Raw genomic sequence first — 22,286 nt, forward strand, 5'->3', positions numbered from 1 at the left:
TTCTGACGTTCCACGATGCTCCTGACCACCTTGTCGAGGATCCCCTTGCTGAGTCGACCCATGTCAGGCTTGGCAGGATTTATCAATCGGCAGGGAAGGCTGCTCTCGAACCTTGGTTTAAGATCCTTCATAGTAATAAAGGCCTCAGCTTTGGGTAGGTAGGGTCTCCATTCTATCTTCGAGCTTTGCCCTGCGTGATAGATCCCTTGCCTCGTTATTATGTATGCCGTACATGTATGGACACAAACACCGGAGGTAAATGTACTGTTACGGTGGATGCACCTAGCAACCATTATTTTGTTGTCTGGTGATTGCATGGTTGTGCATGGTTGTGCATGAAAGTCTGAGCTACAACCCACAGAGCCCTGCTATCCACTATTTGACTGGTGTATGTACCGGTTATGTGACTGGGTGGAAGTTTGTATGTGTCTCTGTTACCAAGTCACTGTATGTTTGAAGGTGCATATTGGGTGTAACTAGCTCCACACTGACCTGCATGTGTCAGTTGTGTGGCATGTCTTCAAGCTAAGGCTCCCCAGTGGTGGAAAACCCACAGGGGTTGACAAGTTGTGTTCAGACGTAGCAGCGAAAATAATGCCACATATATTAAAGTATGCCATGCCAGGCTGGAATCTGACATGCGTGTACCAATCTTCCACTGCTACTGGGCTCCAGCCGGCAGCTACTTTTAAGAACTCATGTCACGATGGACTGCTTAAGTTGACCTAAAAACAAATCAGTACATACATGTCTTCCTTTGACCACTTTGCTGGTGGGCTTATCTACTCACCTCCAACCACTTTATGAGCTGCATCTGCACCTTAGATCTTTGCAGGGTGATGGAGTTCCTACGGATGCTGAAAATTCAGTCTACTGTAAAAGCAGAAATTTTCGGTGGTGTAATATTTTCGGTATTCTCCAAAATCGGCGGTTCAGTAGAGGGAAATTTTCGGTAAAACCCGTTCTCCAGGTAGGTGTACTAGTACTACATGTATACAGTATCGGTTGTACCGAAATTTTCGGTGCGTTTTATTATCGGTAAAAATTGTCGGCACCGAAGTTACCGAAAATAAAACACCACCGAAAATTTCTGCTTTTACAGTATCTGAGTCTCAAGCGACCCATGAAATTTTGTTTCCTTTGTGTTTTGTTTGCGTCGTGTATTCATCTCTCAGGTCCGAGGTTCATTTCGACAATGCAAGCTTCAAGGCGCCATGAGCAAAGTTCATTCCATTTACCTTTGACTCTGACAGGCAAGACTTCTGTCGACGCTCTTTGGCACTGGCTGCACTATACCATTATGGACATTGTAACGTATGGGTGGTAGGTTTGTGATACAGATACGCTTAGTTGAGATTGCTGTAAGACGTACTGCTACTGCTGTCTCCAAGGGCACGCTACTGCAGTCTTGGCTCAGCAATACCAAGGACGTAGCCCCAGGGTGCATTTGAAGCGGTTCCCGGGTGTCCGCGCTCTGCACACTCGACATCAGACCACAACAGTGAAATACTGCTGACGTCCAAAATTGGCAGATTTGTCACGTTCCCAGCTGTGCCTTGAATCAGTTGGCCTCAGTGACGTACGAATGCTCTGCCGTCACTGGTCACCCGTCGTTATCCTCACATCCGTCGATAGGAATCTTGTTGTACATGTATGCGTATCGTTTTCGAAGTCTTTAGTCAGATAATTAACGCTCCAGATAATTAGCGCTCCTTTTTTTTGTAGACTCGGATAGAGAGCCAAGGATTATGCTTGAATGCCCGCTGAACTGCTGGTCTTTCTTATCCTGTTATCTTTCTAAAATTGATGATCTTTGTAACTTTGATTTCGCCGTCTTGGCCGACTAACGCGCCTTGCACACACACGCCACCATCGCCACCATAGTGAGGACAGTTCTGGCTCTGTAACTGACCAATGTTTTATAGTTCAGCAGTTTATCCTAGCGCATTGCACACGCTAAGTACAGTTAGTAGTAATCGTTTTTAAAAGTTGCGTATCTTATGTTAGTCCAAAGCAGCGGAACCATCATTCAGGATTTACACGTAGCTGTGATGGTCTTGTGAAGGGACTCGACAGTTCGGAACACTCTACCGAGCAGGCCTTGGTTTCAAGTGTATTGAATTTTATTAGGCTTTCCTGTGTAGGCATTTCTAGTTTTAGAAATTTCAATCGACTCTCCTTATAACAGTAGCAAATTTCGTCATAATATTATAGCGACTAGAGTCTAGGCGCCGGGGCCCATGATAATGGCATTGTGATGGCAGTGGCTGTGCCACGGGGTCTGATTTTTGCGTGCGCGCACACACACACACACGCACACACACACACACACACACACACGCGCACGTGCGCGCATGCACACACATGTCTGTTCCTATGTGTGTGTGTGTGTGTATGTGTGTGTGCGCGTGTGTTTGCGCCACAGCGTGTGTGATTGCACCAATGTGTGTGTGTGCATGTGGGAGGCTCAGTAACCGGCATATACCGGTTACACAGGACTTGAATTTCCCACTTGTATTTTTAAAAAGGCAATGACTTGCTAGACGGTCACAGTTTGTCCGTGTTTTGAACAAATCAGTTTGACGCATTCTCAGCGGCATGGTGCGCTTAACACACTCAGTCACGATGACGATCGCGGCCGGACCGGCTGGGTGCTGGCTGCCCGGCGGCGTAGTCTGTATAATACATGTATAGTAGCAGTGCCATTCTTGTACAGTCATGCTATTATGCATCATGCTACTGTACTTGTAGCCTACTCAGATGATGTCATTGACGGTATGTTCTTTGCGGCAGTTTAGTACTATGCTGTCCCCGGGGAAAATTGCGGGAAAAAATCGCAAAAAACGCGGGGAAAAACGCGGCATAATATGGCATAATTTGCGGTGAATTTGCGGTAAATATGCGGTGAATAATATTGATGTGCGGCAATTTTCAGTGAGTATGTAGTGAAATCAATCAGTTACAAGTCTCTGGTGTAAGCACTCGTCATATTTGAGTAAAAAGCCGCCACGATGAGACGTTTCTGACCGAACAGTGCACTGTGCTGTCCCCGGGGAAAATTGCAATTCCGCGGCCGCGTTTTTTTCCGCGTTTTTGCGATTTTTTAAAAGACCGCGTTTTCCGCGATTTTCCCGCGTATTTTGAACTTTTTTGTTGCATTACACGTACACACAGTGCACTGTTCGGTCAGCAACGTCTCATCGTGGCGGCTTTTTACTCAAATATGACGAGTGCTTACACCAGAGACTTGTAACTGATTGATTTCACTACATACTCACTGAAAATTGCCGCACATCAATATTATTCACCGCATATTTACCGCATATTTACCGCAAATTCACCGCAAATTATGCCATATTATGCCGCGTTTTTCCCCGCGTTTTTTGCGATTTTTTTCCGCAATTTTCCCCGGGGACAGACTGTGTGTACGTGTAGTGCAACAAAAAAGTTCAAAAAACGCGGGAAAATCGCGGAAAACGCGGTCTTTTAAAAAATCGCAAAAAACGCGGAAAAAAACGCGGCCGCGGAATTGCAATTTTCCCCGGGGACAGACTATGAGTCTATGATGTCGACAGACTACTCGTGACTGAGATTATAGTCCGCAGTCCAGGGTGCAGAATTGTGACTTTTCGTTCGCCACGAAAGGGCACCAAGGTTTGACATGACCAAATGAAAGAGCAAGAGCAGGGCTTTCCAGGCATGTGTCTCTTGATTAGCTGTGTTGGGGCTTTGTTGACCAAATCGCGACAATTGTTTTTCTACGCGTTGCCATGGCAACTGGATCATGAATTTGAATTTTGAGGCTATTGCAAGCATCATAGCGATGTTTGTGAACTGTATTCGAGGCACAGAGGCTGAGGAAAGCCAGCATACGAATTTTTACTGAATTTGGATGAAGTATAGGCATGAAGAGAGGAGAAATAGTACTGCACAGTCTGCACAGTATGACACAACATGCGACACAGTTGTCATGTCATGTCTACCTTGCAGTGTGTACCTACAACCACACTATCGCATAACGGATGAGTTCAAAGCAATAATACTAATAATTATATTATGTTCTAGAATTACATGTGACAACAAAATACACAAAGGAAACCTGATGAGACGAGTTAGTTAATTACATGTATAGAGACTGTTGAGTCACCTCCACCACAGTGTATAGAGACTGATATGAGAAAACCCGTGCCATGCACACTGGAGTCAGCCTTAGAAAGAGTGCATTTACTTCAAGTGCAAGTCAACGTAATGGTTTACAGCAATGCAGTGGCTGAAAATGCAGTGTGTGTGTCAGCACCTAAACATAAAGAAATGCGGCATCAAATTTGTTTCAAACTAGGGAAATAGTTCCGCAAAATATTAGACAATGCTGATAGTTAACCGCTGTGTATATTGCGACCCAAAGACCAGGTATGGTCAAACAAAGGGAATGAACTATTTTTAACTGTACTTCCGCAGCGACCACAACAACACCAGGGGCATACGAAGGGGTGTTTGGGGTGCCAAAGCACCCCCCCCCCCCCAAAAAAACCGAATTCGATCTTGGTTTGCAGCTGGTTCAAGAAAGACCATAACGCGCGGACCATAACTCTACACATCGCACACTGTAGCCATCCCTGTTCGGACTTACGTGGTTTTTTATTTAAATCTGAAACCAATCTACGCGTTTTTACTTGCCCTTGACTATTTCGTCTGATGATTGGCCATTTTGGAATGGTTAGTACGCTACACAGTGCGGCACGTCAGCCTTATAATGTACATCATCCGCTTTGAATGTCTTGTTTTATGCCGTTATGTTCTCCACATGTTTCTCCGTAGAGCTGTTGTGGTTATGATAACAAAATATACCATGTGACGTTCATCCACTGTCCGTAGACGGCTCAATTTGCCGAAGGCAAAGAGCGGAATACACAGACTGAAGAACGAGCAGTTGCGGTTTCGTAACTCTCAGTTTCACGAACTAGATCGATCATCAGACGAAGATTGATACTGACCCTGCCCTGAGAGTGAGAGTACTGATATATACCATGGATGTGGCAAGCGCAGCGGACTTAGTATTAGTAGCACTCTCAGGCCAAGGTCAGTATCAATGTTCGTCTGATCGGATTGATTCAGTTCATGAAACTCAGAGTTAGGAAACAACAACTTCACGTTCTTCTGTCTGTGTAATAACAAAATATATAATTATCGGCCGACATGAAAGGACCACAATGAAGGCATGCTCTTTTGTGTGGGAACGTCGAGGAAACCACCTTGATCACTATCCTGGCTACGCCCCTGAACACAGTCATCAAGTAGTTCACTGCCTACAGCAGAGAAGAAATCATCCTCAGAGGAATTCGATGAGGCAGTGAGGTCAGCAATGTGCGTCTTTTGTCTGCTTGCTACAATCCTAGCGAGAGTTTCTTCATAAGTGCATGAATGATAGCAAGACTTATGGTAGTGTACCTCTCTAGCGATCAGATTCGCTGAACTGATTGCTGCCATAATCCTTTGATCTTGTCGTGTGGCAGCAGCGTTCCGCAATTATTTCTTTTCTGCTTCCACTGTCACGAGTTGAGATGTCGCCTGCTTGGTTGTACAGCTCGCTTATTTGTTTCAGCGTGCCACAAAACAGGCATATTTTTTCTTCTGGTTCAACAACAGGGGCTCGTAGCGATTGATGAGTCCTGTCCATCGAACTGCGGACTCCTCGGATGCCGTGCAGGCTGTCAGAATATTTGGCACTTGGCATTGGGTGAATACACTTCAGAGCTCTATTCGTTTCAGGTTCCGGTACAGAGGAGATAGCATCATGTACCTGGCCGGCCAGCACTCGGCAGGAGCTCATCACTGCAGTTGGTATTGCCAAAATACGTGAAACCATGGCATAGGCGAGGCACACCCGATCGACCTAGAACCTAAATTCTACAGATAGAGTACCGTCCAGGAATACGTTTTTACATCTGAAGCGCACCACGTGGCACTCGAAGTGTGCGAGATTTCAAATTTGAACTTTTGAGTGGGTTTGATGCATGCTCAAACTTACGCTCCGCGAAACTTGTGCATGGATTTGCCCCGAAGAAATTCGCCTCTATCGTGAGAGCGCCCCAGATCTAGAAGTAGTTCTCGACTGTTTTGGGTACCTCAAGGGGTCCTCTTTCAGGCCCCCACATCAAACCTTGGTGCCCCGTCGTGGCGAACGGAATTTTTTTAGGGCTACATTTTGAGCAGGGAGTAGTACAATACTTAATGAAGTGATACCCCCGACACAAACTGCACAAACAAGTGTGACATTCTTTGAAAGTTTACTTTTGGCTGACCGGTTTCACTACTAGGAGTAGATCATCAGAGTGAAGAGTAAAGTGGAACGAAACACAATTTTATGCTCCCACTAGGTGGGTAGAAAATGTATTGACACATGTGGGCCACCAAAACGCTAGGGGCCCCAAGGGCATTGGGAAATGCTACGGTAATACGGTCATGCAATGATTGCACAAGGTGTATGTGTGTCATGTGTCATGAATGAAGTGCGCATGCAACTATGAGTACTATATTCATGAGGTGAATTGAATTTTAGGCGGGATCCAAAGCTTGGACCCCGCCTAAATGCAGGCGACTAAGCCTGCAAACAATGAAAATATGGAGAATGGAGAAAAGAGAACAAACATTTGAAAATGTTTATCAGAAACCAGCTTCAGTGAAACAATTGTTTCGTTTTGCGATAGAAGATCTCAACATTGGAAGAGGAGAAAGATTCTGTTAATATCGTTCTAAGACGATTTCTTGCAAAATGCGGGTGATAGGAAGTAACAAATGTAATTGTATTCCTGTTGTGGCTGGTCTTCGCTTTCTTGGCAGCAGAATGATGTGTAACACGAGGTTCAATATTCATGAAGATAGGAGCCAAGAAATGTGGAGGATAGCCTCTGAGCCTAAGTCTGCACCAAAAACGCTCACGGATAGTAAGAACATCAGACAATCTTGAATTAGTTCTATTATATCGACAGAGTTCTGCAATGATAAATGAGCGGAAGTTTGATTTTGGGTGATCTGACTTATATATTGTACTACTCCCTGATTTTGAGCACTTGGACTGCGGACTATTAGACCAACTGACCAAGCACTAGTATCCGAGACTGCAGTGCAAAACACTTTTGATATGAGTGAGCACAGGCTACATCTACAGTACAGACAGTCCGTGGTAGCAGAGTCCTACTACAGTCAGTCATAATCATTGTATTACCGGTACTTACGTGCTATACTCTACTCACCTAGCTACAAGTACAAGTAAGTAGTGAAGACAAAGTACTTTGTAGTACCTCTCCTCCTCCTGTCCTGATCCTGCCCTTTCGACTTTCGTTCGTTTTTGTGAAGGTGCAATGATCTCACCAGGTACGTCATTGATCAGAAAACATTACAGTCATTGTAGCCTTGATGATGTAGCTAGGTGAGCGCATAGCTGCGTCATGCGTACAAAAGGAGGAGAAACTTTCAAATCCACATGTCCATGAATCCATGATTGTCAGTATCTGACTGTGTTTGAAATGCACACAGCAAATTTCTGTTTCGTCATTTGCTGAAATACGGCTGCACTCCACGGCCTATCTGGTACTGAGTGATGGGTACCATGATTAGTGACCTGCTATCCTGAAATTCCCACCACACCAATCACTGTATTTGCTGTAAGCACAGCACTTTATTTATTCACGATACCTAGACTTCTGGCCAATCTAGAAAGATTGGAGAACTTTGAAGAAACGATCCAGTTCTTGCAATAGTTGTCGACTGATATTTTGGGAACTAGTATTGTCGCCGGAGTGGATCAAATCATGGCAGAGGCAGAATCAGAGTTCCAGGTTCTTCAGGAAATCTACGGGGCTGATTTCGTGGCTCTCTCCGATGCGGAGTGTACGATTCGCCTGGCCGAACCATGGAGGAAAGTCGTGTTATTGATAAATGTGCAAGGTAAAAGAAATATTGAAAGTCTCCTGTTTGCAACTTATTTGGTACTGGTATCAGGGTGTATGTGTGTGTGTATGTGTGTGTGTGTGTGTGTGTGTGTGTGTGTGTGTGTGTGTGTGTGTGTGCCTATGCGTCCGCGTGTGTGTGTGTGCACGCGCACACGCGTGTCTGTGTATGTATGTGCATGTGTGTGCGTACGTATGTGTGTGCGTGTGTGTGTGTGTGTGTGTGTGTATGTGTGTGAGTGAGTGCACATGTGCGTGTGCGTGTGTGTGCGTGTGCGTGTACATATGTGTGTGTGTGTGTGTGTGTGTGTGTGTGTGTGTGTGTGTGTGTGTGTGCGTGCGTACATGTATGTGCGCGCACACGCGCGCGTGTGTATGTGTGTGCGTGTGTACGTGCGTACATGTGTGTGCGCGCACACGCACGCGTGTGTGTGTGCGTGTTCGTATATGTGTGTGTGCGCGTGTGGTTGTGCATGTGCGGGTGTGTCCGCGTGAATACTTTGCTTCCATGACCATCTTCAGCCTGAGTCTGTTTCAACCTGCTATGAGCATTCTTTGAACTGTGGTTAAGTGCCAGTGCAGCTGGAGAAGCTGAGCTCGTGTCATTGTACAGTGAAACCTGTCAAGACGACCACTCGGAAAAGGCGACCACCTGTCCTCAGGCCTGTCGCACCACCGACTTTGGAGGTGGGGCGGCCATGGAAGGGGGGTCTGGGGGCCTCCCTGGGAAAAACTTTCAAAAATTGAAGCCATTTGCAAGCATTTCTGGGCAAATTACCCTCCCCCGGGAAAAATTTCAAAAATTGAAGCCAATTGCAAGCATTTCCAGGCGTTTGGTGCCATTCAGTGCATCTGCAACAAACCACGATCGTATCATGGACAAGGATTTGCCACATTTGCGCTGAGCTGCGATCATCACGCATTGTTGCAGGGTGCTCCAAAAAAAAAAAAAAAAAAACCGCCCGAAAAAGTGGGTCGGCCTCAGCCGACTGTGACGGCCTTGGTCCTAAAAGACCACTGAAACCAGGACCAAGAGATGCTATTTGCAGTCACATGACCCTGGATAAGGAGACCACCTGGTAACAGAGACCACATGTTTAGGGTCCCTTGAGCAGTCGTCTTAGACAGGCTTGACTGTATGTGATGTACACAGTGACGTTGAGCTCGGTCTAAAACTTAAAGCGTCGTACACGCAGTCCCTCATGTGCATACGTGATCGCAGTCATGCACACTCAACTTTCGCTCACAGCGAGTCGCACAGCGTAGTCAAGTGAATGCTGTACACCATCTCGCACCGTGCTTCTACAGTTTTGCTGACATCTACTTTCATGGGCGGAAACATGGAAGGGTTAGAGTGCTGAGCTGACCCGTGTGGAACACTCCTGAGCACTCGACGTTCTATCGACTTTGAACAAAAGGATAGACGTGTTTGACAGTGTGTGAGGGGAGGGCATCCGGAATCTGTTCACCTTTCATTAAAGACGATCTGAGTCACCATGCTAGAAAGGTGGCGTGGAGGCTGGTCTGTGGTCTGGAGAGAATTGTATGTTACTCATTGTGTGTGTGTCTGTGTGCGTGTGTGTGTGTGTGTGTGTGTGTGTGTGCGTGGGTGTGTATCTGTGTGCATGCGTGTTTTTTGTGTGCATGTGTGTTTGATGTGTGTGTGTGTGCGCGCGCACTCGCGTGTGTGCGTGTGTGTGTGTGTGTGTGTGTGTATGTGTGTACGTTCGTGTATACATGAATTTTTGTATGTGCGTGTGCATAGATTCCTATCCGGCAACACCAGCCAAGGTGACGCTTGCCGACGATGCCAGCGAACAGTTGAGCCCTGAGTCGGCCATTGCTCTGCTGGACTTTCTTGAGGCTACGTCGGCAGAGCATGCTGGAGAGACCGCACTTTTCACCGTCGTTTGCGAAGCACAGGAGTACTTGTCAAGCCAGGAGCAAGCGAGTGGAGCCACAGCGTCTGCACCCCCCACCCAGTCAGCTAGTCAGGCATCGACGGTGAGTTCGAAGAGCCATGCTGACGCACCCGTAGTTGCCAATGCCACCAGTGATGGAGCTGCTTCTAGCAACGTCAAAGCTGAATCGACCACATCACAATTGACTAGTACCGCGTCACCGTCCGAGCCTGTTCCACTGCAAAGTGGTACACCAGCGGTGTGCAGGTTTTTCAAGAAGGGACAGTGCAAGTTTGGCGACAGCTGTCTCAATCTTCACCCCGGCGCCGTCGGCAAGAAATCACGTGCTGCAAGTGCAGCTACCACTACCACCACTGCAGCAGCAGCAACACCGGCTTCAAACTCATCTGAAATGACAGCAACAGAACCAAGTGCGCCGGGCAAAGGTACTCCTCCTTGCCTGGCTTTGTGTGATTGTGTTCTAGTTGTGTTGATCAAAGTATGAAGTACCAAGAGTACATACCCCCCACCCTCCCAGAGTGTGTAGCTGCAGTTTATGGGGTCTGAACTTCAAATCGTGTGACAAACCTGTACACGCCAGTACAACTCTCTGGTGGTCACTTTGCACTGTTCGCCAGCATCAGATATTGAACTACGAGTATGTCACGTGATGGGAATCTCTGCCATCACAGCACTGCATAGAGGTTGTACCGGTTACAGGTAGTTGCACACTCTTGGGGGTTACTGTAAGTCTACACATATTCAGCGCATATTTATTTTCGGCTACTTGCAGCCTGGTCGTATTAGGTCGAAAATTTGTTGCGGCCGAAATTTTGTTTTGCAAAGTTCAGTGTGACAGTGTATACAGGCAGCAGCAGTATGCCGAAAATTTAATGCGGCCGAAATGGGTTTTAGCCCTGGGAGGCCGAAATTTGCATGGGCGGAAAATTTGTGGGCTTACAGTATGTTTTATTGTTACTACGGATACTACCGTATTTTTCCGGTTGTAAGTCGACCTATTACGACTTAAAATAGAAGGAGAAAGGGTGGGGGTCGACTTATAACCGGTAACTATCAGAATCTTCCAAAAAATGACCTGCACTGCATGCACGAGTGCACCATGTTTACACATTTTGCCAGTTTATTGGCCTTTTTCAAGGACTGGGACGTTATATCCTCCAATAAGGAATGTTTACATGATTTGTTGATGTGTTAGGAGCAGGAGGTGGTTAGTAGTGCTTCTTTGGGTGAAAATTTTAAAACGCAGAATTGAGACCTCCAGATAGAAGGGTCGACTTATAACCGGGGTCGACTTACAACCGGTAAAATACGGTAGGTGTATGACATATACATGTGAGAAAGACCAAAGAACTACAAGTTACGCTATACTGTCCACTAACACCACCAGTTACTAAACAATCAGCTCATGCGATAACATTGCACGACACTGACCGACGGTACTGACGTTCTACAACTAACTGGCTAACAGCTCTAGCACATCTTGGATGCGCACTCCAACAGCCTTCCAACTTGGAAGGTTCTAAGTTATAGGTCTTTCTCTTTTGTATAAATTAAACCTTGGCTCTCCATCTGAGTACATATACATGTACTTACAATTTTTTGTACTTGTAGCATACTGTAGAACGGCTAATTTCAGCGGGTACCCGTATTATCTCTAATATAAGCACGGTCCTTTATTTTTTCAATGTACCTCCGCCCCGTGCTATTAATGGAGACGTTCCTTTATTGGAGACTGTTCCATTATTATTTCAACCTCATTTCAGAAGCATGTTGCCATGCCAAATTCATGTCAGACACACACATTTCAGGTTTTTTTCGCCGGTACAGATAATGAATTTACACAGTGTGCTTATAATGGAGACTGAGCACTTTATTTTTTGAATGCTGCCCCAAGGTGTTCTATTATTGGAGACGTGCTATTATTGGAGACTGTGCTTATATTAGAGATAATACGGTAACATTTTTTTTCTCGTTTTCCCCATATCCTATATTTCATCGTATTTGTTGTTTTTATATCGATCTCGCACATTGTGTTTTGTGTGTTGTCTTCCTCGTAGGCTCGTCGGCGTCGGCAGAGGGAGGGAAGAAGACACCGATGCGGCAGGTCGTCGATGTTATCCACCGCATACAGGTGAATGAATGGTGCTGCACTTTTAACCTTTTGAGCACGACGCTACCTGAATGCCTCCCCACGGCAACACCTGCAAAAGTGGCGTTTTTCCTATGAAAGTACTACCTGTTCAAGGATCGATAACTTTACCTTCCCTTGGACGAATTCCACGATCTTGAGCTTCCTGGAAAGGTCTTGAGACGAGGAGCAAACTAGTTCCAAACTCAGCTCGGAGCGAAACTAAACGCCCATGCTACAGTCTGGCAAACTTCACCCACGCGCTCGACAGACTTGAGCACGGGCAAGAGACCAAATCCTCAGCTGCCATTTCGCCCTCCTTGCTCGTATCGAGCTCAAATTTTTTTGGAGGACTCCCGAGATCCGCCACCATCATTTGAATCTAGTTTCCATGGCAGCAGGCAGCGCAAAAATGATCGAAAATGATCGAAAATGCAAAATACGCGTTCTGCAGATCGCGCAAAAAATTCTCTTTGAATTTGCCGTGTCGAGTCGCATATCTCAACAACCCGGGGTCGTATCGCTTCGGCGATTGTTTCTATCACAAGCTGAGAGTTTTCTCTTCCAGATACATACTTCGATCGTGAGAATCGACCAAGAATTGACTGAGTTACGATAGTTTGAACGCACGCGATCCAGACAAATCGCGTATATGCGCGATGTACACTCAGGACGTAATATTACGTCCTCCGTGGTGCAGTGGTATTCTGAATGACGTATTATTACGTCCTTCGTGCTGAACAGGTTAAAGCAACTCCTAATTCCTATGCAAGCATGAAAAAGTGTGAAAAGTGCGTTGTCACATACGCATGTCTTTGTGCCTCAGTTGCACAAAAAGTTGCAACTGGAATAGAAGCCTGGCTTGTTTTCGAGTGCGCGCTATGCATCGGCTTATGTGATCAGAAGTGCTGCGTTTACACGCGACTTTACGGTATTCTTGTTGTGTCGCATGTGTGTTCCTGTTGATACTGAATTGCTTATTTAGTTTGTACAGGGTTCGCACCAAGTCATGAAAATATTATTCAAGGGTTTTCAAGGGCCCCAAACCCCATTTTTTCAAGGACATTCAAGGACATTAGTTGGTGGGCTAACCGTTGGTTGGCCACTCTCATGTTGCAAAGTTCAAGGCCACCCAAGGTCCGGGAGACAAAAACTTGACTCATAATTATTACCCAATCGAGCAGCGTTAACGTATCTATCAACAATATTCATAAAATACAGGAATCTGGATCCAAAATAACTAGTCCTTATTTCCGACAGTAATTAGTAACAGTTAGCAGACAAACAGTTCGGCACAAAAGTTAAAAAAGACACGCACACTGTCAGTCACACGAGCGCGCACGTCTAATAGTTGTTAATAAATTGCCATAATAGAAAAAGGAATGCCCGCCGAGAGCCAAGCAGCTGTCACGGACACACACACACACACACACACATCTGTTCTGTTCATTTCTTCTTGCGGGCTTCCAGCACGTTCAGCCGCTCCTTCAAAGAGTTAACTTCCTGTTGCTTAGCTGCGGCAGTTGAGCGCAGGCTATTGGACTGAATGAGGAAGTTGATGCTCTTCTCATCCTCAGCCTTCTTTGCCAAGTCGTCGGCAGACTTGAGAAGAGCTGTAATCTGCTCTTGCAAGGATCCTACAGCTTCCTTCTTCTTTGTGGCCTTATCCACAACTGGACCACTCTGTGTCTGTGCCCGCTCACTGGCTTCACGTTCCAGATGTCGCCGGTATGCAGTACGGGCACTGCCTACCGCAACCAGTATCTCCGGAGATGACACATCGACTTTATCGATGCCACCTGCAGCCTGCACGTGGTCACACACCAGCCGTCTGGCAACGAAACCAGCCTCTGACAAGTTGTCGGCCTCCACCTCCCGGTTGACGCTGAACCCACGTTCCACGCCCGCCTGTCCGTGCGACAGCGACAACACTTTGGAGACAACTGGCCACAGTCTGGAGAATCTCGGGTTCTGGGCCATGTCCGTCCATAGTAGGGAGTCCAGCCTGTCCTTCAGCTGATCAAACTTGGCATACTGCTGGTGCTTCATAGGGACGATGGCGAGGAAGTCTGTATACTGCTTCACGGTGTCGTCACAGGCAAGATCCCCTCCAGACACCTGTCCACACGCAAGAAATTCCGTGAGAAGGCGACGGAAATTCCTTTAACAGGCATCCTTCCTTGTGGCATCAGCCATCTGAGAGGGGTCGAGACAGGATGCTGCCTGCACAACAGCGTGTCGAATTGGTGACTTGTCCTTCAGCTTCAGCAGTGTGGCAACAATGTGGGAGCGGCACTCTACACGCAGCTCTCTTGCCTGAAGTTGGCTCACCTGCAGTGCAAGAAGGAAAAAAGAAAAGGGGAAATTTCAGTCCAGTCCAGTTCCGGTCCAGAAAGGTTTGTGACTACAGTAAATACAGCTTGCGTCTTCTTCCCACACTACAATTAACTGAGTTAAACTCTTTTCACTACAATACTATAAATCACCTTATAGTATTGGCTGGCTTATAGACGCAGCAGCAGATTCGGTGGCACTACATGTTATTGCAGGTCCCGCAGTAGTACTACATGTACTACTAGCCGACGATGTCGACGTGGCGACTGGAACAGATGCTGCTATCGTTGCTGAGTCTGACGGAGACGGCTGGGTGGAAACGAAGAACTGATTCACGGTGACCACGTTCTGCTCCGCCAGGTCTTTGTGCTTGCCGCCTTTCGCGTGGCTTCGAAGGGCTGACTCGCCCATCGCGGCAATATCGACCACCTTTTTGCACAGAGTGCATTTGGCTTGTCGCTTGTTGCCGGGGACAGACGCCAACCATCTACGAAACTCAGTCTTCTGTAGCCATTGCTCCTGAAAAACACACTTGCCACCTGGCATGATTGCAAAATGCTTCACTACGGCACTACTTACTATTATGACAGGCAAAACCATGCGCCGCACAAAGTCCTCCGAGAATGAAATGATGAAGAAAAAGTGGCGATGATCGACGGTCAAAGTCCGACTCGACTCCCACTTTTGTAGCGAAAAGTTGGTTTAGTTCGCAGTTGCGACACACGTTCTCTGCACATGTACTAGCTGCTACTCAGTTCTACTAGATCTACGGACTACGGTACCGGTTACGGGTACCCAGCAGTGCGCGTAGACCTACTGCATGAACGTGAGTAGATCTACCGCATTCAAACCCAAATTCAAGGAAAAACACACTTTTTTCAAAAATTCAAGCACCCACACGAAAATTCAAGGATATTCAAGCACTTTCAAATCCGGCTTTGACATTCAAGGACTTTCAAGGAATTCAAGGAGTGGTGCGGACCCTGTTGTATTTAAAATTCACTTCAGCATATGCACCAGCATGGTTGTCTTGATAACAGCCATGAAGGTTGCCGTTCCTTCTCCATGCTAAACTTAGTTCGTAATAGAGCGACACCGGTGTTAAGCAACCACCCCATCCTACAACTAAGACCAATGTGTGTGTGTGTGTGTGTGTGTGTGTGTGTGTGTGTGTGTGTGTGTATGTGTGTGTGTGTGTATATGTGTGTGTATGTGTGTATATGTGTGTGTATGTGTGTGTGTGTGTGTGTGTGTGTGTATGTGTGTGTGTATGTGTGTGTATGTGTGTGTGTGTGTGTGTGTATGTGTGTGTGTGTGTGTATGTGTGTGCGCGTGCGTGCGTGCGTATGTGTTATACCGTTGGTCGGGCTGCAGTGGGATGACGACCTGCCGACAGAGCACTTCAAGATCGGCTATCTGGACCGCTTTGTTGGCATTATCGAGAAACCGTTTGCAGCCTTCTCCTGGGAAGACCTGGCATCAGTAGATTCCAGAACCGTACTAGCTGTACCCAAGCACCGCTTCCAGTACATCAAGTACCGGGACGAGATCGTCTGGGACAAGCGCGTACAGTTGGACAACTTCTTCGGCTCTCGCGGCGACGGCACAACTATCGCCGATGTGCTAAAGCGACACGCGTCCAACGCACCGAAGCCAGCCGTATCAGCCGCCGCATCTAGCTCCGGAGAAGCGCAGCTAACGTTTGAGGATGATTTAGATGATGACGGCGATGAAGGCGAAACCAGCAAGACGACAATGTCGCATCGCACCGGGCCGCTGCGACCGAATTTCTTCGTCGGCATCCGCGTGACCGAGGCGGAGATTGTAGCGGCCGCCGAAACGGTTCAGCAAAGCATTGTGGCTGGTGACCCGCGTCTCGCTGACGGTGTGCTATCCAGCACTGCCCTGCACGTCACTGTCTGCATGTTGAGAATAGCATCGGCCAAGGATGCTGACCGGGTCAAGGCTGTGCTGACCGCCAACCAGAAGCACTTCATGGCGCTGTTCTCCTCCGGCGGACTGCGAATCAGCGGCGTGGGCAACTTCCGCGGCCGCGTGGTGTTCGCGTCCGTGGAGCTGACGCCCGAGCTGGCGCGTCTCAACCAAGTCCTGCTGCAGGTGCTGAGCGAGGCTGGTGTGGCGACGCCGGGTAATCACGAGGGCTTCACGCCGCACATGACTCTTGTCAAGCTGAGTCGACCGATGTGCCGGGCCATGGGCGATGGCGCGCACGTAGAGCCAGCACTCTACGCGCAGTTCTCGGACCTGGATTTCGGCCGCCAGGCGGTCGACTGCCTGCACGTGTGTTCCATGACCGAGCCAAAGTCGGCCGTGGACGGATTCTACGTGCGTATGACAACGGCCAGCCTTGGTCTCGCTATACTTGTGCCATCACTGCTGCAGTGCCTGCAAATGCGAATTGAGCGCTTGCGTGCCGCCAACGCCCTGTCTGCAGATGTGGCCGCTGACATGCTAGCTGCCTTGCAGGCCACAGGAGATGCTCGATTGGAGCAGCACAGCCGCCTTGTCAAACATCTCATGCAGCTGTCCCTGGGTGGAACAGCAGCACAAGGCACGTGGCGCTTTCTGCCCGGGGCCACTTCAGGGACGAGTACGACGGCTTCAACTGCACCCGTCGCCGGATGCGTATACGTTCTGCGCGGGCTGCCGGGCTCTGGGAAGTCGCGCTTAGCCGAGGCACTGCGCTCGCAGCTTGGCCAGCAGGGAGCAGTGCGTGTGTGTTGCGCCGACGAGTACTTTGTCTCCAGCGGTGGAACTGGAGAGCGCGATGTGGATAGCAGCGCGGATGCCAGTGCAACTACGGCACGACGCTACGACTTCAGCAGCCAGAAGATCCGAGATGCTCACACGTACTGCCTGGACCTGTTCATGGAGGCTCTGAATGCCGGCATCGGCAGTGTCATCGTCGACAACACTCACGTGCAGCGCTGGCAGTACACCGCCTATCTGCGATTGGCGGCAATGTGCGGCTACGACGCGCGCATCGTGCAGCTGTCGTGCGGGGACGCGGAGATGGCGCGACGCTTCTGCGAGCGCGGCCAGCACAAGGTGCCACTGCCGGCCGTACTGCGTATGTTTGAAGTGTGGGAAGAGGATAGCAGCGGTCTTACGGTTCAACCAGTGCTGAAGCCTAGTGAGTCGTTGGACGTCAGCAGCTTTACTGCCAACTCTGCTGCTGCCAGTGCACCTCAACTGCCCAGCACTTTCTTCGCGGCCATCTTCATGAGCCAGCAGTCCCGTCGTCAGCTGCTGCGCGCCTATCCGCCGACTCATTTGGACAACGTTCCCGAGGCGCTGCACGTGACTCTCATCTTCCAGCCCACCGTTGAGCAGGCGGTGGCATTGCCCCTGGGTAAGACCGTGACGGTGACCGTGCGAGGGTGCGCAGATGACGGCCGCAACCAGGCGGTCAGCGTGCGCATACTGGGCGACGCAGTCAAGTCGGCTAACGCCTGTCCGCACATTACCATCTCCTTCACCAACAAGTCCCTGGCGAAGTACTCTAACGACATGCTGGAGCAATGGCTGGCCAGCGGCAAGCCTCTGCAGCACACACGCGAACTCCTCCTGTCCGGTACTGTGGGCTGTATGATCACCACGCCACCGTTCGATGATCTGTCGGTGATCACGGACAGCGAGCACCTGCGCCGTGTGCTGACCACTCCGCCGCCGAGAACAGCCAGCCCAGCCGTGCTCAGCGAGACGGCCGAAGCTCGGCATACCGTGGAGACAATCTACATCTACGACTTTGACGGCACGCTCTTGGATACAGTGGGTCCCACCGAGGGTACAGCGCTGTATGAGAAGCTGACCGGGACGAAGTGGCCCGAACCGGGCTATCTAGCCTACCCACAGTCTCTGCAGCCGCCGCTACCGCTCAGACCCGGTCCGTTGATGCGCTCGTTCCGCCAGCACAGCGGTCGTCCTCACACCGCCATGGTGGTTCTGACCGGTCGACAGGCGGAGACGATGTACGATGCCGTTGCCGCTGTCCTGCGCCAGTTCAACGTGGTACCCGACCAGCTGATCTGCCAGCCGTTTGAGAGTCCGCACACTGCTTCCTACAAAGAAGAGGCCATCGTCAACCTAATTGCAAAGCACGGCCACCTGAAGAAGATAGTCTTCTACGACGATCTGCCGGAGAATCTCGCAGCCTGCGAGCGACTGACGAAGCGCTACCCGGCGTTAGAGTGGGGCATCGTTGACGCCTCGACTCACGAGGCGCCGGCAAAACGCTACAAGGATCCGCTCAGCCACTTTGTCAAGGCCTACGGCTCACTGGCAAAAGGTCCTTTCCGTTCCGCCGTTTCTGCCGTGCTGGAGTTTCTCTCTACCGCCTGGGCTAGTCTGCTGACGGATGCAACTAGCGATGGCGGTGGATTCGATGAGCAGCAGGCCTGCCGCCTGGTGATCCCGTTTGGCTCGGTGGTGCTGGGCCGCTGCAGCGATCTTGACCTGTGCGTCGTGGCGTCGTCGGACATGCGTGCCGACCACATGGAGTGGATGAAGCGCATGGCCGGCCACCTAGAGCAGTGCGGACTCGATCGCGTGCACCGAGGGTTCTCATCACGATGCCCTCGTCTGCGCTGCGTTGTGCCGCTCTCCACGCACGCCCCTATCGAAGTTGACATTGTCTTTGCCATCCTGCCGCCTCCATCTTTCCAGAAGCTCATGTCAGCCGAGTACTCAGAGTTGCCGTCGATTGCCGATATGTTTTCGTGCATCCCGAAGGCGGACACGGCAAGCCATATCGCTCTAGGCGGCCCGTTGTTCGCAGAGGAAGTCCTGGCGGTTGTCAATGAGAAATGCTCCATGAAGGTCTTCTCCGCCGTCACTGAGGCCATTGTGCTGTTGTTGAAGGCCAGCAACGTCAAGTCCAATGCCTTGCACTACCCGCGCACCTTCCACATGGTCAAGCTGCTGGCGCAGATTGTTGCTTCGGCGCCGTCGGACCAGACCGGCTCAGTCACAAAGCTGTTCAGTGCGTTTGTGCGCAAGGCCAGTTCAATGGGCAAGGCTCAGTGGAGCAAGCTGTGCCGAGAGTTCGTGCCCGAAGCCTACTATCCTGCCTTGGAGGAGATGATGGGCAGCATGCAGGCTGTCTTGAAGCGGCCACAGGACGTCACACTGGATACATTCGTGACGGCTTTCTCGCCAGAGAAACCTCGGCTTGCCCTGCTGGACGGTGGCTTTGCAGCTCATCTGGCTGTAAGTGCGCGCAACGGTCAGCTGCCGTCCAGTGAGCATGTCTGGAAGGCCAGTGTTCTTCTGGAGGCACGGTTTGGCACGTTTGTGCGCGCCCTGCTCGACCGTGGCTTCCTTTTCCAGCCGGATTGTCGACCGGTGATTTCCAATCTGCTACCAGGACACTCTGATAGGTCCATTGTCCTGATCAGGTTCGCCGGCAAATGCCTCAACTCCACCTTGGATGCGCGCGCTACAATGCAGTCGGAGCTGACCCCACTGCTGTCGGAGATCTCAGGCGTTCTCCCTGACGGCTTCCCACTGCTCTTGACCTTTGACTCCTGAACTACTAGCTCCACTCTCGCATCACCGAAACCAACAGCACTTGTGCTACTGCCCGGGTGCAGACAAGGTGTACGTCAAATCATGATGATTAGAATCATGGCTTTGGTCGTCATAAGATTCTTCAGCTGTATGCTCCGCTGTGTATCGCGCATAATTCTGTCACAGCCTCCGACTAGTGCGGCATGCAATGGAACATCGCAATGGTACGTGTGCTGCTCCATGTTTTCCATTACATGTATATACGTTTTCGAATTGCAGGACCAGAACTTTCATTGATGGAAATGATCCACTGACACTATTTCTCCTTATTCCCTTATTTTATTATACCCGTCATTTTGCTCTAACTCCGTACCTGGCCATGTTCTTGTGTAGGAAGATGTATATTTGCTTAGCTTCACTTCGGTTTATTTTTCTTCAGCCACCCCACCACAACTGCGCTCTCCAGCCGAATGCTGCTGGTGCTGCTTACCCCTTAACCACTTCCGTTTAGTTGAGTTACTTGCCCTGTCTGTCACCTCCGTTTCACCGCCTGCCACCGCGCGTGTAAGTTACACGTGCATGGAACAGGATTTCTCATTGTCACTTTCCCCTGCTCTGGGCACTTGTCCCGTCTCACTGCTGAGAATAGTGTTTTTACATTTGTACTTTTTTGAAATCCCCTTTTCAATTTTCATTTTCTCCCGTCGTCTAATTAATATTTTGTCACGATGCCGGGTTGAGCAAGAATTCGCAAATCTGTCAAACGCCTTTATGTCTCCAGCTGTGTATGTTGTCAGTTCTACTCTAAGATACTTTCTCTGAGAGCTGGGCTCCCGTTTCGGCTGCAGGTGCAAGTGCTGCTGCCGTAAATTATGTCATATCTATTTTTAAATTATTGTGTTGTATTTTAGATTTTGTTTAGCAAAACTCACTGTCACTTTGTAAAAAAACCTCAAAACTTACTTTGTAGATGACTTATTGGTTTTTTGAAATTGTACTATATGGCCCTGCTAATTTCTCATGATACAGTCATAGGTTTATGTGTATAGGTTTAGGTTGCCCTGCTGGTGGCAGTGTATGAACATATTGATTATTGCGCTATTTCTGGGACGCATGGTTTTCTCCTTCACCTTCTCTGCTTGTTTTCTGCTGTGATGGAGCAACGACTGGCCGAGTTTTGTATGTGTGTGTGTGCGCGCGTGTGTGCGTGTGTGTGTGTGTGTGTGTGTGTCCAACCTGTCGGAAGGCTACCCTCTTGCCAAAGCATTTGGAAGTTGGACTAGTTTCGGCTCCACAATCCAGTGTGTCGTTACTTAATATAGTAACGACGATATTATTATCATAGTAGCAAGAGTACATATCCCCCTAGAGTGTGCAATGCCTCATTCAGCTCTGCATAGGGTCTTGGTCGAGCGTAGTCGGATCTTTGCGTCATTATACCGTAGGTCTACACATCTCAGGGGAACCCGGGGAGTCGCGGGTACACTCGGATCAAAATCAACGGTGCCCTCCCTCGACTCGGACCGGGCTTGCGGTGGTGTGGAGTGTACGCATGACATCAGAAGATCCGATTCCGCTCCACCAAAACCCTACGCAGAGCTGGATCGGCGTTGCACACTCTGGGGGGTTATGTACTCTTGACAATAGTGACACACTGGATTGTGGATATAGTCATGTATATATAGCTGTCATAGCTGAAGTTGTTGGTACGTCTATTGGCCCTGAGTTGCCAGAACCCAGTAGCCGAGGCTGGTTGCTAAACAAACTCCAATTTCACCTAAAAGTACCAGTGACTGAAAATGGCCACGAAGCTCAAGGAGAAAACCAGCGAGGAAAAAGGATGCAAGGCAGAGTCCGCGGGGGAACTGCTATTGGAAGAGCGGTTTCTGAGAGTTGGGCAGGCCCTGGGGTATGAAGGGGAACAACTCGCGCAGTACGTGAACAGTAAAGTGGCAGAAACAAATCGAATCAAACTAATCAACAAATCACAGCAGGAGCACCTTCCAAACTCCGCGTCACACTCACATGGGGTTATTTGTTCACGATGCGTTTTCCTTCGCACCGTCCTTGTCGTAGGAACCAGCCACTCCTCGCAGACGTCCTGGCGTGGTCGCCAAATTTTGTGCACGCGCCCATGTTGTCCAGGCGTCAGGGGCCCAGCCTCCCTGCCCATCCGACCCGCCACACACAACAACGAAACTGAACTGAGAGTTCTACATAATTTCTTGACAAGACGGAGACGGACAGACAAGAAGACCGGACACGACGAGGTAAACTGAAAACTGAAGAAAAAGACTAACATTTATGGCAGCATACGAGCATGCGCGCAACGCAAAACAACGTATGAGAATGACGTAACCGTCACTTGGATCATGTACAAACTATACATGCAACCAAAACCAGTCAAAGCAGAACGCAAAACAA

At 49.2% G+C, this 22,286-nt stretch overlaps 2 protein-coding genes across 2 annotated transcripts in view; both read left to right on the forward strand.

Moving 5' to 3' along the window:
* Positions 1–2,226, forward strand: part of LOC135823780 (mucin-17-like) — a 59,240-nt gene extending 57,014 nt beyond the window's left edge. Inside the window, exon 51 of the mRNA XM_065336622.1 lies at positions 1,176–2,226. Coding sequence (XP_065192694.1) covers positions 1,176–1,218 — 43 coding nt within the window. The 3' untranslated portion in view covers positions 1,219–2,226. The remainder of the gene's footprint in view (positions 1–1,175) is intronic.
* Positions 2,227–7,586: 5,360 nt separating this feature from the next.
* On the forward strand, positions 7,587–21,028 carry LOC135823783 (uncharacterized). The gene is made up of 4 exons (XM_065336628.1): positions 7,587–7,947; positions 9,715–10,296; positions 11,929–12,002; positions 15,708–21,028. Exons 1-4 carry the CDS (start codon positions 7,812–7,814, stop codon positions 19,881–19,883), a joined length of 4,968 nt encoding a protein of 1,655 aa, XP_065192700.1. The 5' UTR covers positions 7,587–7,811; the 3' UTR covers positions 19,884–21,028.
* Positions 21,029–22,286: the final 1,258 nt, after the last annotated feature.

This window comes from Sycon ciliatum, chromosome 8 (assembly GCF_964019385.1).
Source record: "Sycon ciliatum chromosome 8, ocSycCili1.1, whole genome shotgun sequence".
Classification (NCBI taxonomy): Eukaryota; Metazoa; Porifera; class Calcarea; order Leucosolenida; family Sycettidae; genus Sycon; species Sycon ciliatum.